Source organism: Symphodus melops (genome assembly GCF_947650265.1).
Source record: "Symphodus melops genome assembly, chromosome: 6".
NCBI classification, from domain to species: domain Eukaryota; kingdom Metazoa; phylum Chordata; class Actinopteri; order Labriformes; family Labridae; genus Symphodus; species Symphodus melops.
The window spans coordinates 10,796,821-10,811,574 of NC_136696.1; the positions used below are offsets into that span (position 1 = coordinate 10,796,821).

At 39.3% G+C, this 14,754-nt stretch overlaps 1 protein-coding gene across 1 annotated transcript in view; it reads left to right on the forward strand.

Moving 5' to 3' along the window:
- carmil2 (capping protein regulator and myosin 1 linker 2) overlaps window positions 1-14,754 on the forward strand; it is a 40,829-nt gene that overhangs the window by 14,527 nt on the left and 11,548 nt on the right. The window contains exons 21-31 of the mRNA XM_079346277.1: window positions 300-472; window positions 978-1,046; window positions 2,208-2,301; window positions 2,523-2,609; window positions 2,978-3,103; window positions 3,410-3,526; window positions 4,281-4,456; window positions 5,243-5,330; window positions 5,550-5,639; window positions 5,721-5,772; window positions 7,634-8,130. Of these exons, the coding sequence (XP_079202403.1) occupies window positions 300-472; window positions 978-1,046; window positions 2,208-2,301; window positions 2,523-2,609; window positions 2,978-3,103; window positions 3,410-3,526; window positions 4,281-4,456; window positions 5,243-5,330; window positions 5,550-5,639; window positions 5,721-5,772; window positions 7,634-8,130 (1,569 nt within the window). The remainder of the gene's footprint in view (window positions 1-299; window positions 473-977; window positions 1,047-2,207; window positions 2,302-2,522; window positions 2,610-2,977; window positions 3,104-3,409; window positions 3,527-4,280; window positions 4,457-5,242; window positions 5,331-5,549; window positions 5,640-5,720; window positions 5,773-7,633; window positions 8,131-14,754) is intronic.

Sequence of the window (14,754 nt, forward strand, 5' to 3'; positions counted from 1 at the left end):
TCAGGGAAGGGGGAAGGTATTTTCTTACCAGAATCCAATTTGTGATTTATAAAAAATTTGAAACAATTTTCTCTGTGTGGTAAGACCACAAACAAAGGACTGGGAGGGTTTGTTTCAAACTTTCTGTGTCAGTAAACACTCAGGTTACCCAAATAAATGTTCAAAAACACTGTAAAAGTGGATTTTTCATAATATGTCCCCTTTAATCTTCTGAATGGATGTCTTTTTCCAGATGATGATGACCAGTATAAAATGCTAACATGTCTTATATATTTGTGCGTTTGTGTGTGTGTGTGTAGCCTCTGCAGTCCCTCTCGCTGTGTGACTCCAGGCTTAAGACAGGGATAAACATCCTGCTGAGCGCTCTGGGCGGCCATGCTGCTCTGGCTGAGGTCGATATCAGTGGAAACAGCATTGGAGACACTGGAGCCAAAATGTTGGCCAAAGCTCTGATGAGTAACACCAGACTGAGGTGAATACACAGTGTTGTGTTCCCAGCTGTTTCTGTTGTCATGGAAACTGTTGGACTTCATGTCAATACAGCTGAACATAATGAAAACCTTTTCTTATATATTTTTTTATCACTAAATGACATCATTACGTTATATGAATATAACATTCAGTTACTAAATTCATAACTAAAATGATCTACAGTATAACTGCAGCCTTACATGAATTTAAATGTGACTCAACTAAACAGAGAGCTCATCGATACGGCATGTGGCCTATTGAAGCTAGAACCAGTCTTAAGGAATAAGATGTAGTTTCCTTAGAATCTGTTTGATCTGATCTTCCAGGGGACACTTGAGGGGAAAAACAAAGCTGGGACATGCTTGTTGGTTTGTGACATATAATGTCATTCATTTTTCCATCTGTTTATCAGGTTCACAGATAAATTAAAATCAATTAATCAATTGAACAACAGTGTTGCCTTTTTCCCCCAAAACATGAAGTGAACTCTGTTTCTGTCTTTCAAGACGTCTAGCATGGGACAGAAACAACGTGACTGCCAGAGGCTTCCAGGATGTGGCTGACGCCTTGGAGAGGTCATTTAACACACATTTACTCTCTAAAGTCATTCTGTATCTACACATAAACCAAAGTCTGCTTAAATCCACAAAAAGTCAAAGTTTCATTAATCCTGAAAAGCTAGCTAAGCGTTCGCTGCACTTATTATTAACATTAATGAATAAATCTTTATTTTCCTGATTATCATATGATTATTCAGACCCATTAAAAGAAAATATATATATATTGTGCCATCACTATGACATAAAATTAAAAAAAACAATACAAAAAGTCAATATATAAACACCAAAAACATTAATATAACAAATGCCTCATATGAAAAGAGAAAACAAGATTGGCGAGAGCGATGCCAACTTGCTGATTTAAGCGCTTGAACACCTCAAAAAATCATCAATGAGAGCTAATCAGTACAATAAATATTTGCAAACAACTCTCACCTCGAACTTCCACCAGATGTGTACATGGCACCCCCGACCGTCAACACTCACCGGTTGAGCACAGCCGGACAGCTGGGGTTCAGAGACAAAGGAATTCCTGCAGTATCTTAAAGATTAATCCGCGACAGCATGAAATAATGCACTGTATATGGTATTAAACTCTACAGTATTTAGACCTGATAAGCATAAATTTCTGAACCGTCAAAATGCACTTGTTTTATTCTGAAAATAAACGGAACGTTTTCTGGAACAGAGCGGAGACTGACCGCGTGCACATCTGGTAGAAGTTGGCCAGGTTTACTAAAAAATAATCTGTGCAAAGGATTAAAATCTCAATGTAGTAACCACTGTGAAAGAGTCATATTACAGAGATCAAATTCACTACATATTTTGCTTTTAATCCTTGTTACATGTAAAAAAAATAAATAAAAAAAATCTTCAGGACATCTGGGTTTGAAGCCTTTATCCACATCTTTAAATAAAACACAGTCTTAAATTGATACAGACTGAGTGTCTGATCAAGCGGCTCAGTGGTTTATGCTTTAATTTAAACTTAAACTCAGCTTGGAGTGAAAATGGTCACAACCTGACATTTAGTAGGTTTACGTTTTTATATGTCCACTAGCTTAGTTTAGACTGTTAGAATGCAAATATTTCCTTAATAGACCTGGACTTAAAATATGGCTCAGGGATATTTGAATGTCAAGTGAAGTGTGTTGAGTACATTGTTGTGTTTTACAGAAACTTCACTCTGCAGCAGGTGAGTCTCCCGCTGGCTGACATCACACAGAGTTACCGCAGTGACCCTGACAGAACAAGTGAGGCCCTGCACAAGGTCAGAGCTTCTAGCACTTATCAATGTGCAAAAACATCTATTGATAAAGTTTATTTTACTGCAGTGTGGAAAATGTTCAAAAAGCTGAATGACAGACTGTGCAAAATAAGCATCTGCCGTTTCTCACATTTTGTTTTTTGAGCATGCCTTCCTGTTTCAGTGAGACAGTGCAAATGTTAGAGTTCAATGTTTAGTAATTCTGTGTTTGTGTGCGTGGACAGATTCAGAGGTGTTTAGACAGAAATAACCAGAGACCATGTGAAAGAGTGGAACTCCAGCAAATGTTGAGAGCTCAAAACTCTGAAAAGGTAAGAAGAACATGTATGATGTGTTCGAAGGTCTTTTTACAATAATAATAAAGAAAGTATGGAAAATGACTTAAACATATCAATGTGGAACATTTCATTTGGATTGAACTTTTAAATATTCTGCACTCGGTTAACCCACAGAAATGTATTTAGGGAAGAGTAAAAAATAACTATGGATAAGACACAGATACAGTTTGAAAAGTGTTTCCTTCTATGGGAAAACTGTTTCCTAACAGAGTAGAAGATAGTGAGACGATAAGGATCCAGTGCGAGGAGCATTGCACATTACACTTTCCAAACTATACTGCCATGTTAATTGTTTAGTTCTGTATCTTCAGCTCAGTCTGTTCCTTTGTGTTTAATTGGAGTTGGTCCAAGGTTTGAGTCGGCAGTTGGAAGACAGCATTCAACATGTAAACTGCGACACTCATCAAGTCCAGGCCGACGTCTTGAATGCATACGAGGTACTGCACAACGCCAGGGAGGCCATGAAGGTACAAGCTGCTCCGATGGGTTTGATCATCTCTATGATTTATGTAATTATTGGCAACAACTATATATTATTATTATTACTATGTTTACCAATAATAATGTGGTGAAAGGGAAAGAATGATAGAAATATATTTTAATATGTTTAAGTCCAGTACAACGTCACAACCATTAGACCTCGAATAAGGACATATGGCTCTATTAAGACCTCTGTGGTGGGTACAACATGTGGCAGAGCTGCATTTGATGGATGTACATGTAAATATTGATTTTTTGCAACAAATGTTTTTTGTTTTTTTGTCTTTGTTCAGCTGCTCCCCTCTCTGTATGAGGCTGGGAATATGTGCACCTCTGATGGAGACACGGTGAACTGCATCCTTAATGATGCTGCTACAGCACTGACGAATGAGTTCAATAGAAGCATACAGGTACACGGCTGACTATAGCCACTCTGTGACTAAGCATACTGGGCCCAATCACAGGGATGAATCACTACATAATGTAATCAGGAAGTCCAGGGCGTTGGGCTCAAACACAGGATCAAAATCAGGACTTGACATTCTTGTTTAAGTTGAGAAAAGAACATAGGTACATAGATCAATATGTGTAGACTGGCTCAGTTGGTTTTATTTGATTGTGAGTTAGCTCAGTGACGTAACAAACTGAAGCTTGACTATTAGTGTCATTCAGGGCTTGAACTCCAGTCTAAAGAATTGCATCCTTTAGTGTGGTGTCATGCAAGGTAGTTTAGAGATAAAAGGTGTGCCACACATGCAGAATAATTTAAATTAAAGAATTTCATATAGAATTATCAAAACATGTTTGTAATATAATTTGTTCTTTCCAGTTACAACTTACAGCAACAATATTGAGAAATTTGATTTGGCATCTTCAAGGTCTTTGAGTCCAACTACACTGCCTTAAGACAGACAAAGTGCTGTTATCTATGTTGCTCTTTGACACAACTTTTTAAGGTCCAAAAAGTTACTTTGAATAAAAAAGTTACATATTTTAGTAGACCTGAGGACATCCTTGTTGATTGTTTTTAAATCGACCTTTCAAGTGGTAAAGTTACATTTTGCTGCTTCTCCTCTATCACAGGGGGTATTTCAGTGCTGCTTTTTTCCCATTTTGAATTGTATAATATTGGACAATGCATGTGTCCACCGCTCTGTGTTGCAGGATTTGGCTCAAGGCCTGACAAGGAGTGCCGAGGCAGTGTGTCCAAGGGTTGTCCAGCGGTCGAGTGTGTGCGAGAGTCTGTCAGAGTGTGTGTCCAAAAAAGTCAGACAAACGCAAACGTTCCTGAGAAGCACTCTGATGAAGCACACTGGGCCTATCATCAGCACCAGACTGAGGTAGGGACGTTCATGTCAGACGGTGTCCTTTCAGTCCGTTTAATTAACCTCATTTACACTGTGTAATCACATTAGACACTGTCTGAGCTGTCTGATAAAAAGGTTGTGAATGAGAGGAGAGTGAGCAGGACATGTAGTGGTAACCATGAAATACTTGTCAGCATAGTATATCAATTTACAGCTCATTTATTCAGGCTTTCAGATTAGGAACCTTTGTTGACCATCTTAAAGAATTAATTATACACTTAGACAATAGGCAAAATTTCCCTTTAAACCACAACGTAACACTAGCAGGATCCTTTGAAACATAAAAACAAAACAAAGGCAGTCTTTCTGTCTTTCCTGACTGTGATATTGTCTGAAGACATGCTGCTGCTTCCTCCCTCAACCCCCAGGTTTATGTCTCTGCCCTCAGAAATATGACTAAGGATCACTATGACACTAACCATTGTAATCTGAATAACATGGCTGGTTGGTCTTCTCTGGCCCATAACTATGTCTTTTCATCTATATAAACCTTATAGATGCATCACCTCACTTCATAACACCTTTGCTTGATTAGACCCCAGACCCTTTGAAAACTGAACTTACTTCCTTATGATGATTTATAATTCGGAAAATCTGCCTTTGTATAATATCTTGGAGTGGAACAATTTAAGCCTTAGAACCGTATTTCTATCAATTATCCAATGTTAGAAAACGAATAGATCCTCTCAAACTGTTCCCAGCATTCTCCACTTTGCTGTAATCACTCTGCTGTATTTCCTGTGTTCTCTGTTCATCCAGTGAACTGAAAAAGACTCTGAGTGTCTCTCTGGCTGAAAGCATCATTGAACAGGTTCTGCAGGATCTGACAACAACACAGGAAAAAATGGTAAATGTGTGGTAACTGGAAAATAGACAACATTTTGTTGCACTGTATGTATATATATATATATATATATATACACACACACACACACACACACACTGTGTGTATATATGTATGTATGTGTGTATGTATATATATATATATATATATATATATATATACATAAATATAAATATAGAGTATGCTGTGCTCACAAAATAGTTCTCTTTATTTGCCGTTTAGGATTGCTTCATAAAAGAAAACTCATGTAGTACTCAGAATTTCAACATCCCAGAGCTGCGACTGGTTGAAAGTGATTTCCCGACTGATGATGTAAGAGACTCACACTCATCTAGTTTATGCATCAGTGTTTTTCGTTATTGACTCCTTGATTCACATTTTGTTCACCATCAGTACAGTCCAGCAATTTGGAGAAACAACCTGCGGCCTGCCTCTTCAATTAAGAGTAAGACACAATCAATATAACGATGATATGCAATCATTTCTCTCTCCCTCTTTCTGAATCTAACCTCACTCCACTTCAGATCTGATCATTTTTATACGTACCTTTGTTTTCCTTGAAAGAGCTATCTGATGAAACGTATTGATTAATACTTGCCCTGTTCCCCGACTTTGGAAAATAACTTCCCATGCACGTGTCAGTAGCTGATGTGAATCTTTAGTGTTATAACAATTTAACACTGGCAGGCTGCGCTGGAAGAATTATTAAGGCATAATGACATACCGGTAGCATTGTTTTTGGAAACCCTAATGGGCTACACTGTTACTTAAACATTGCTATTGGTTTTGATTTGACAATCATTATCTGTTGTCTCCTTATAGTTCTGTTTTGATTCAAGTAGCTCATTTATTGTAGAGTGACTCCCCTATTTTCTGACAGCTGTTACTGTATATTCTGCATTAAGTTACACATTCTTTTAGTTACATTATATCTACTGAAGATGGAGAAATACCATAATGGACTTTAGCTACTTACACAGCTGGGCCTGAAGATTTCAAAACCTTCTTTTGGAAAGGACTATTGAACTGTTTCATGTGAGATAAGGCAATGCTTAATATATACATTAACAATAAAAATATAGAATATTATTGCTTAAACAGTTTGACATATACTTTCTTCATAAATATTATGAAGACAATTCAAGAGCTCTTATCTGTCATTTGAGATAGGAGCTTATTATTTTTCTCCATACATATGGACACATTCAATGCAAATTGAAGGATTCAGTGAAAAAATATCATGAAAATGAGAAGGGAATAACTCATTTAGCAAAATTAAGGTTATTCAAAAGATATCAAGTATCACAATAGCTGTGTTTCTTTTTTCTTTCTTCAAAAGTAGCTTGTGTATGAAACATTATTCATGATTTCATCATTGACTTATACTCAGATCTGTTCTGCGACGACATGTCTGAGCACAGACATAGGTCCTAACCTGCTGGCATCTATTTTGTCTCGTTCCTTTGTGCTCTGCATGTGTGCTGTGCCATTATGAACCACTCTATGGCAGACAGCTCTGTTTGGCTAATTGGAGCATGGCCCGTTTACTTTCACACCAGTGACTTCCACCATGGAGGAGATGGGGAGAAGATGAGGGGGGAGGATGAGGGAAGAGGGGGGAAACACAGGGGGGGATTTGGGGGTGGCCCAGCTGAAACACCCAACCCCCTCTCCCTTTGTTTGATATATTTATCTATGAAGGAAGGCATGGTAGAACGACATACGAAATACAATAATGATTGTGTGTTCTTGTTTGCTTGTGTTTGGCAGATGTAGGTCAAAAAAAAAAAGAAAAAAGAATTGGGTCAGAGTTTTATGAAACGTCTTTATAAACACTAAAATGTATTAATCTCTCAAAATATACCATCAGTTGTACGTTAAATAATTAAAAAGGTTTAACCCTTTCAGATTCTACCTTTTGTGTATGACTGAGTTCACTTCATGTGGCAGGCTGAAAAGTGTGCAGCACAGTGCAACTGCAGCATCCATCTGCTGCTCTGCCTCTTCTCTGCATTTCTCTGCTTAACTCATTGTTTTTCACTTATAAGCTCTGTCCTCCTTTATTCTCCCTCTTTATGTCTCTCTACTTAACTCCCTTCTCCCATCCCACTATGTCTTCCCTTTACTGTACAGGTCTCAATGCCCTACATATACAGTATATACCTAGAGTACAGTACACGCCATGACAAATGATGCTCTCTGCAGGGGTTTGATTCCCAATCTTTCCCATCCCTCCTCTGTCCTTTCCTTCTTTCATCCTCCCTCCTTGTGCCTCCCCTCTCATCGGTCATGTTATTCACTCTCAGGTCTCGTGGATGCAGACTGGGAGCAGCAAATGAGGGACAGAGCAGGAGAGCGGGAGGAAGGAGGAGCAGGAGGAAGGGGTGGCCTCCCTGGGTTACCCACAGCAACCACCCTGTCAGTCACAGACTCAAGACCCTCCCCTTCCACTTCCCCGCCCCCATCCCCCTCAGGATGGAGGGGGAGGAGGCGGGGGGAGGGGGAGGTGGCGGCAGTGGATGCTGCAGCAGGAATATCAGGAGCGAGAGGAGCATCGTTGATTCCCTCTCGCGGTCTTCCCCTCTTTTACTCCATCTCCGCTCGAGCTCCAGAGGAGGAGGCTGTCGGCCACGGAGGCTTATCCAGAAGAGAGGCTTCTTGCCCAGGCCCTCTTCCCGGCTCTGGATCCCCTGCTTCTCCCATGGAGCCTCTACCCACCCAGGGCCAGACTCTAAGGCACTACACCGCCTCCCGACCGCGGCCACGACGCACACACACACAGCCCCCCTCCTTCAGGCCTCAGGTAAGAACACATACATGAACACCAACCACCAATGGCCATACACACATAGACACACACAAACACACAAACATACATTTGTGGTCATGCAAAAATGAGTTCAATTTGCATTTTTGCATACCACACTCATTTGCATACAAAATGGGCTTTATAACAACATCTTTCTCAGTGACACTGTGAAAGGTACAAACAGGATGCAGGGACAGAAAGATGAGAGACCAAAGGGAAGGACAGATGGATATATAGCGAGGAGAGAGATGAAGCAGGAAGCTAATTGCATGACTACGAAGAGATCCCAGAGGAAAGAACGAGGGAAAGGAGAGTATAAAATAATACAATAAAAGAAAAAAGAAGGTAGAGTGAAGAGAGGAAGAGGGCATGAATATATCAAAATCGATCGACCTATCTATCTATCTATCTATCTATCTATCTATCTATCTATCTATCTATCTATCTATCTATCTATCTATCTATCTATCTATCTATCTATCTATCTATCTATCTATCTATCTATCTATCTATCTATCTATCTATCTATCTATCTATCTATCTATCTATCTATCTATCTATCTATCTATCTATCTATCTATCTATCTATCTGTAATGTAATGCTGTAGTACTAATGGTAGCCATCTTTATCTTTGCATTCTATTTCTACATGAAGTCGTGCTCAGGGTGTGTGTGTGTGTGTGTGTGTGTGTGTGTGTGTGTGTGTGTGTGTGTGTGTGTGTGTGTGTGTGTGTGTGTGTGTGTGTGTGTGTGTGTGTGTGTGTGTGTGTGTGTGTGTGTGTGTGTGAGAGAGAGAGAGAGAGAGAGAGAGAGAGAGAGAGAGAGAGAGAGAGAGAGAGAGAGAGAGAGAATAGGCACATGCATATTGGGAGTGGTGTTCCCTGGGTTTTTCCCAGTGCTGATTTCTCTCTCTCTCTCTCTCTCCTGGGAATACTTTCACTAACTCAATTATTCATGTTTCCCATTAATGGGGGTCTCTTTCTCCATGCTGTCAGTGTGTTAATGAAAACAGAGGATTTCTCATCATAAGTACTGACCTTGTATACTGTAGGTTTAAATTGTGTGACTTCTCTTTTTGCTTGTGACACATTTGCTGTTTGCAGGTGTCACTTAAAGGTTGTCATATTTATGACATGTTGAACAGTATGGAATAGGTTTGTCAATCCTACGGTTTATTTTAATCATGTGTTCAGCAATGACCAGACGTACTTTACTGTTAATTTAGCTATTAGTATATTATGTAATGACACTTAACTGTAATAATATATAAAAACATTTATTAGTATTTGGAACATCAATTTTTTTCGCAACATATTAACAAACAACAACAAAAGATAAATTCTTAAAATAATGTATCAAGTGAAACAGTGGCACAAATGACAAAACAGGGAGAACAATTTTACAGGCACATAAGAAGCAAAACATACGAACATCAAGCTCCGCCCCACGCACAAACACAAACACACACACACAAACACAGTCACACAAAACACACACTCACACAAACACACACACACACACACACACACACACACACATACATACACACTCACACAAACACACACACTCACACACAAACACACACATACACACTTACACAAACACACACACACACACACTCAAACACAAACATTCACAGTTCACCGGGATCATATCCCAGGGCACATACTAAAAGATAATGAGACACAGATGCAATGATCACAGGTCCATCCCAACGTGTACATGATTATAGGGAAGTACAGCTGCCACAGAATACAGCCACGAAAACAAGATATATATGTTTCTCAATTCTTATATAATACTGCATTCAAATTCATCAGGTGATCTATTGTCTTTAGAGCCACATCCAGAGCAGGGTGCCGGCCCTGACAAGACCAGTTCCTTTTCCCAGAGTGGTCCTCTACCTGACCATATGGAGGCAGTTTGATTATTGATGGGTGACACCTTAAATTGGCTTTTCTTTGGTTTTAGCTAGTTCTTTGTTTCATGAAATATTGTTGAAGTAATATGTTCATCAAGGTTTAATTCATTCTAGCATAATCACATTTGCACGATTTATAAGAAAGATCTTTATACTAACCTTGTAGAATTCAAGTTTTGGTTTTTTGAATTATTAATTCTATTTATCAGCTGGTTTGATTTAAGAAGGATTCATGTTCCCATGTTGTTGATGATAATATTAGCCAAATAGCCTTGAAGTTTCTTCGTTCGGGTTTAAACTTTCTCTGCAATTCACCCTTCCAGTCTCCAGTCACAGGGATCACAATAAAACCTATTTAATGTGATCCCTCATTATAGAAGAGTGACATTGGTACAAGTGTGAACAATCTCTTTAACAGGCAGGCGTACGGCAATCATAATAAGGAAAGAGACAGGGAAGGGGACAGATGGTCCAAACACGAGGCAACATGTTAGGATCTGGCAGTGCAGGAGAAAACCTTCACACTCCAATGTGTACAATGGACCTATAAGTAAAAACACAGGCGCCAAAAGGAAATGAATTAAGAACAGAAATCCGGTGACTCTCAGGAGTACAAGACTCAGCGATGGTATGTGTTGGACTAGTTTGTTACCACTAACTGTTTAAATCGTCATAAGCCACATGAAGAAGGACAGAACACGGCCTCTCTGTCCTGGTGGTTATGACAGATGTATCAGTTCTTACCTTCAATGGGATCATTGGAACCTATGTGTTTGCTGAGTAACCATTCAATACGGGTCAGCAGCAGTACATGCAGCAACACAAAGAACAACAGATAAACCACTTACTGCCACCGACTACTTTTACAACTTTTAGACTAATGGAATAATAATATGACAGATGTTAAGGTCCCAAACATGGTAAATAATTGCATACAGATTGAGATAGGAGTCTGGAGCGCGGTGTAATAACTATATCAAGTCCCTAGTCAAGCCGATAGCAGCCTGAACCAACCTAATTATTAGCTTAATCAAAAAGGACAGTTTAAAATCTGAGTAGAGAGGGTGTCTGCCTCCCAGACCAAAGCTTGGAAACAACTTCACATGAGATGGACCTGATGAAGGCTCTGCCACTCATTTTAGTGTCTGAAAGCAGACCCACATACTGAAAGCTCATTTTTCTCGGGGGTTGATAGTGCACTATGAGCTCTCTGGATGGAGCTGAACTATGAAGAGCTTTTAAGGTGAGAAGGATTTTTGAATTTTATTCTAGTTCTTATCCATACATACTGTAGGCTGCAGCACTTTGGACAAGCTGAAATACAGGATATTTTTTTTAATCAGAAGAAAGTCTGTTATAATGAAAAATCATTCCTCTACATCCTGCAAAAACTACATCTCCCACCCATCTGCTGCCTGCTAAAGCTTCTCTTCCACTCTGCCCAGTCAGGCTGGCAGTGTGTGCAGTGTGCTGCTGCCTTTTTGCTCTTTGGCCTGTACTCCCATGGGGGGAACTGAGTGTTGCATGCTTGCTGTCTTAGCAAAGGATAGCTTAATCCAGAGTCAACATAACTGTAACAATATCTGCTGCTTTTAAACATTTAAAACTGTGAAAAATCAACTTTGACACTCACTGATTGTCACAAAGTCTGTGGATGTTGTTTTGTATCAGCCTGCCGTATGTACGACTGTCCACATCCACATGTTCATTAGGTACAGACTGATCTGCTGCCCCTTAGTAACAAGTGTATGACTAATGTGTGAGTGTGTTTGCTTGTGAGCGAGAGAGAGAGAGTGTGTATGCCAACTCTTGTGAGCTATGCTGGCATGTAGCACACAGAGACAGGTGGCTATAAAGGAGGTGGCAGAGAATGAAAGAGAGGCACAGTATTTTCACTGGATAATAGATGGAACAGTCTGAGATGGAGACAAACACTGCATTCACAGGGAGGAATTCTGGATCCTTAATTTTAGTCCGTTTTTGTCTTTTCACCTTGGGAAAGAAAAAGATAGTTTTTTTGTAAATATGAGTGATTTGGTTATTGTTAGTCAAAAAAATTAAAGACATTTTTGAGCGTTTGCAGTAGTAGGCGGCTTGAGTCTTTCTTTTTGTGCGCCTGCTCCAAACACTTTGAGTCGAAAATCTGTTGGATGCCACCTACAGATCGGATCTTGTACCCTTATCCTCATTGCTCCCTGCAACGAATCAGTCTTGATCATACGTCAGCTGTTGTCCCCAGACTGTTGTCATTGAGACTGGACGGTGCTGTTCTTCTCAGCACACAAACACGTCATCCAACGCTCCCTAGTGCGAGTTCAGAAAAGGTTGACTAGGTGGACACGCCCTATAGTAACCATGGTAACTAGGGATGTCTTGATGAGAAAGTGTTCCACAAACTAAATGTTTTAAAGCACAATTTCACATTTGAACCAAGCCATTAGAAAGTGTGCTGGAGTCAGTTTGACAATGTGGCAAACCGTGTAATTACAACCGACAGGTTGTCTTTAAAATGTTCATCTACTCATACTGCAGTAGAGAGTAGTACTGTAGAATACGATTCAATAATTGGTCAAGCAGCTGTATCAATGTCTGGAGAAGATATATTTACCACCAGGGGGAACAATAAGGGTTAATGAAGATGTTTGATATTTATTAGTTTTTTTCCATGTTTGTTGTGACAGTCTTATTTTTAAAAGCAAAACTAACACTATCCAGGATGGTTAGTTTAGCGCACATTACAGCCCAAAGTGAAAGACTTCCAGATTACTCTTGCTTCAAGATGAAGAACCGTAAATCATCAAAATTCAGAGGCTAAAAACAGTTATTTAAAATGAGATTATATTAGTTTAGTACTCTTTACTTAGCTCCAACACTGCTTTGTAGAGTTCATTGTTTTTTATCCCAAAATAAAGACTCAGAGGTTGTCACAAACGGTTTTGTACTCTCCATTGCTCATATTTAGCAGCAATCTGATCTGTGAAGACTGAAGGTTGTTCACAGATGAATGATCGACCTTTTGTAAATTGTGTTATTATTAAATTGAATAGAATAGATCTTTATTGTCATTGCTAACAAAACAACAAAAGGCACTTAGTACACATGTAACCAAACATCACATTTTCCCTTGTTAATGTAAAAATCTTTGAAAAGTATTATTATATAAATTGAGAAGTTTGCCAGAATATCTTGAATGAGTTGTCTGTACTACAGTTTTTCGGTGCAGTTAAGGGATAATAATGGACTTATGACCGTTTTCCTGAACTGCTACTATTGCACTAACATGACATTACTACGTAACATCACGTTTCTCTGTGTTGCTACCTATACAAACAGACGAAAGAGTGTAAAAGGACATTATGTCAAGGGTAAGCAGGACTTGTAACAGCAGCTCCAGTAGGCTGATGCGAGTTTCTGCAGACGATGCTTGACCCAGTTAAAATAATGCTTACACATGACAACTGTCCTAAACAGGAGCTCCTTATTGCTCAGTTCACAGCAGCTTGAGCATCATTCCGAACTCGCCACCATGCTTTAATCTTAATAACTCAAAAGAAGTTGCTTTGTGAGAGATCTTCATTTCATTCAGTGTTCCACGTTAATAGTTGTTTGAAGATTTTTGTTTGAAGACATTCAAAAATGTTGACAAAGAGTTACTGTACTAGTCTAGTTTCTTAAAATCGTGTTTGCTTTAATTTCTCAAATAGAAAAATTAGCTTTAAGTTTGAATGACAGATTTTGTCTTTTGCACCTTTGGACCAGAACAGATTTCGCTTTAATCTCCTGAAAAGCAACAAAGTTTTGGGATGTTTTCTAACCTTTCTAACCTGAACACTTTCATAAAATGTTGCCCCTAATCTATAAACTGTGAGACGTTTATCAGACAAAGTTGTGTGCTGAACGCCATGTGTTTTATTACGATCTGTGTCCTGTAGGGATGTTCACATTAAATTAAAGACAGTTCCGTAAATTCCCTTCCGGATGCACTTGGGTTTAATCACCGACTGTGACTAAAGTGTTCATCACCATTACGCTTCAATTCTGTCTGACCCATATATGTGAATGCGATTTTAAAGGAATGCCTGAAGGGTATGTCTTCGAATTTAGCTCAAACATCCACATTACGTCAAGGATGAACATATTACATCATGGGGTCAAAGGTCAGAGTCGCTGTATGCCTTTAATCAGGTTTATGAAGCCTCCTGAGAATATGTCAGGAGGATTTCAGCGGCTGTCCTCCTGAAATTCTCCAGAACTACTCACAAAGCTCGTGTAACAGCCTGTCCAATATTGACTCTGACCCAGCTTCTTACCTGTCCACCTTGTCTTCTTCCGCTCTTAGCTTCATCTGTCTCTTTCCTCTTACATCTCTCAGCCTCTGGGGTGCTCTGTGGAAATGTTTTGGAGGCCCTGTTGAAAGTTATTGGTCTATTATATCGGCTTCTGTTTGAAGGTGGAAATGTTACATATTGGTCTTCGCTGCAGTTCTTTGCTTGTGCAGGGACACTTCTTGAGGTGTAGTCAACTTTGCATGCTGTTTACCCAAATGGGAGCTGGGTATAAAAATGATGAGGTGAAAAAATAGAAAAGGCGTCTACGTCTGGAGTATGATTGTGGCGTTACACAGTTACCTTTCAGGACGAGATATTTGGTGGTCTACAACTGTATAAACAGTGTTTATTTACTTAATCTTTCTCTTT